This window comes from Lampris incognitus, chromosome 6, assembly GCF_029633865.1.
Source record: "Lampris incognitus isolate fLamInc1 chromosome 6, fLamInc1.hap2, whole genome shotgun sequence".
NCBI classification, from domain to species: domain Eukaryota; kingdom Metazoa; phylum Chordata; class Actinopteri; order Lampriformes; family Lampridae; genus Lampris; species Lampris incognitus.
The window spans coordinates 67,250,119-67,252,629 of record NC_079216.1 but is presented as its reverse complement, the minus strand read 5'-3'; the positions used below and the strand labels follow the sequence as shown (position 1 = coordinate 67,252,629).

The 2,511-nt window shown below is 56.4% G+C and overlaps 1 protein-coding gene across 1 annotated transcript; it reads right to left on the bottom strand.

Annotated features, from left to right (window-relative positions):
* Nucleotides 1-668: 668 nt before the first annotated feature.
* On the bottom strand, nt 669-1,646 carry LOC130114347 (transcription factor Maf). The gene has a single exon (XM_056282204.1). The coding sequence runs from the start codon at nt 1,644-1,646 to the stop codon at nt 669-671; it is 978 nt and encodes a 325-aa protein (XP_056138179.1).
* Nucleotides 1,647-2,511: the final 865 nt, after the last annotated feature.

Here is a 2,511-nt window from a genome sequence, read left to right as displayed (position 1 = left end):
TATATACATATCTATATCTATATATACATAGATATAGATATCTATATATATTACATATATATACATATATCTAGAGATATAGATCTACAGATCTATCTATATAGATATATCTAGATCTATATATATAGCTATAGATATCGATATAGATATATCTATATATACAGATATATATCTAGATATGTAGATATATATTGCATTGCTTGTGAACGACAAATCAAATGGAAGTCGGGCCGTTATTCAGTCCTTTAAACGAGCCTGTCGCTGTGCAACTGCCGTCATATTTATCATATTTATCATATTTCATGAAAGCCCATTTTGACAACACGAAATAATATGGAAATAAAAAGGAGTCAAAGTTTCACGTCCTCGTGCAAACACACGTCGTTACAAATCAACGCACAACTTTGGTCTTTTGCGGGGGTGTGCGCGCGGGTGTGTGTGCGCGCGTGCGTGCGGTTGCGCACGTAAATTCATATTTTCTTTCTTTTCTTTTTTTTGGTTGTGGTGGCTGTGGTGGCGGTGGTGGCTGTGGTGGCTGTGGTGGTTGTGGTGGTGGTGGTTGTGGTGGTGGTTGTTGTGGTTGTGGCTGTGGTTGTGGTTGTGGTTGTGGTGGTGGCGGTGGCGGTGGTGGCGGTGGTCAGTAAAAAGTTGTGGGCGCCGGCCGGAACTCACATGAAGAACTCGGGGGACGAGGGGTTGTTGTCGCTGCTGGATCCGTTTTCTCGGAAGCCGGTGCTGATCAGCTTCTCGTATTTCTCCTTGTAGGCGTCCCGCTCCCTGGCCAGTCTGGAGATCTCCTGCTTGAGGTGGTCCACCTGCTGAATCAGCTGCGTCTTCTCGCCCTCCAGGACGTGCCGCTGCTGGACCCGCTTGAACCGGCAGGACTGCGCGTAGCCCCGGTTCTTTAGCGTCCTCCGCTTCTGTTTCAGGCGGATCACCTCCTCCTTGCTCACGCCGCGCAGCTGCCGGTTCAGCTCGCGCACCGACATGCTCACCAGCTGCTCGTCCGAAAAGCGGTCGTCCAAGCGCATGTGCTGGTGGCCGACCCCCGAGCCGCCGTTGGACTGGGACCCGGAGGAGGGGTGGTGTCCCCCCGAGTGGTGGTGGTGGTGGTGGTGGTGGTGGTGGTGGGGAGTCCCGTTCTGAGCGGCCGCCGCCGCGATGACCGCCGACACCACGGCGGCCGCCGAGCCCATCTCCTCCCCGGGCACGGCGCCTCCCGGCCCGGCCGCGCCGCCAAACTGCTGCCCCCTCGCATAGCCGTCGAAGGTCTGGAGCTGGTGGCCGCTGCTGATCAGCGCCTCGACTGCGTCCTCCGGGCTAAAACCCAGAGCCTCGGGGTTCAGCTGCTGTTGGTAGCCGGTCATCCAGTAGAAATCCTCCAGGTGCGCCTTCTGTTCGCTCCCCGATCCCGGACTGGGCGCCGAGAAGCTTGGAGAGGGGGGAACCGAGCTGCAAGGCGTGCTCATCGGGGTGGAAGACAGGGATCCCCCGGCGATCAGGCGGCTGCACTGGCTGATGCTGCGATCGGGCTCCACCGGCTCCTTCTTCACTTCAAACTTCATCAGATCGAAGTCATTAACATATTCCATGGCCAGGGGACTGGTGGGCAGGTCGGAGCTGCTCATTGCCAGCTCTGATGCCATCCTCCTGCTGCTGACAGCCCTCCAAAGGGGGTGAGGAGCACCTGTCAAAGCGGGCTGCTGAGACGCGCACTGAGCCAGCTTGATTTCTTTATTTATTTCCTTCACACGCGCGGAAGTCCGGGCTTTTCCGGGCTAATTGAGGGCTTTTTGGAATTGGCGAAGTTTTTTTTTTTTTTTCTCTCCTCGCGCCGAGTCTCTTATTGCACACACGCGGCGGAGCACGGCGCGCGTCTCTCCCCGTCTCCTCCCCAGCATGCGAGTGGCCGCGCGCCTCTCAGCGTCGCCACCATTTAACACTTCGTGGCTCCTTTTAGGATTAGCGCGCGGACTTGAGGAGGCTGGCTGGCTGGCTGGCGCGCGCGCGTCCCGTGCAAATTGTTGCCTCGCGGACAGGGGGGGGGGAAGGAAAAGCGCACCCCGAGATTGACAGATTATTATTTTCCGAGGCATCAAGTCAGCCGACGAGTTAAAAAAGCGCAGCTTAGTGCCACGGCCGCCCGTGACGTCACGGCCGGAATATGAAATTGACCCGAGGCTGGCGGCCAATCGGCGGAGCAGCCTGCGCGATCATTAGCATAACGGTGCAGAAACCCAAGTTTTCTGAACTGTCCGAGCCTGTCGGAGGGTGGCCGGCTGAGAGTCGGTACGCGTCCTCCCTTCCCGTTGCGAGGGCGGAGGGGAACAAAAGCCCCACGGAGGAGGCGACTTTCCACGGGTTTCTGGAACCCCCCTTCTCTTCTGTCGGGGACAGCGCAGTGAATTCATTCAAACCCTCCACCTTTAGTTGCACTTCTCTCTCTCGTAAGTAGCCTGTGAGCCGGCAAGCCGAGGGGCCGCCATCACTTTCCTCAACATGCACAATACG

Coding starts and splice junctions, on each gene's coding strand:
- LOC130114347 (XM_056282204.1), bottom strand. CDS start 1,646: ATGGCATCAGAGCTGGCAATGAGCAGCTCCGACCTGCCCACCAGTCCC.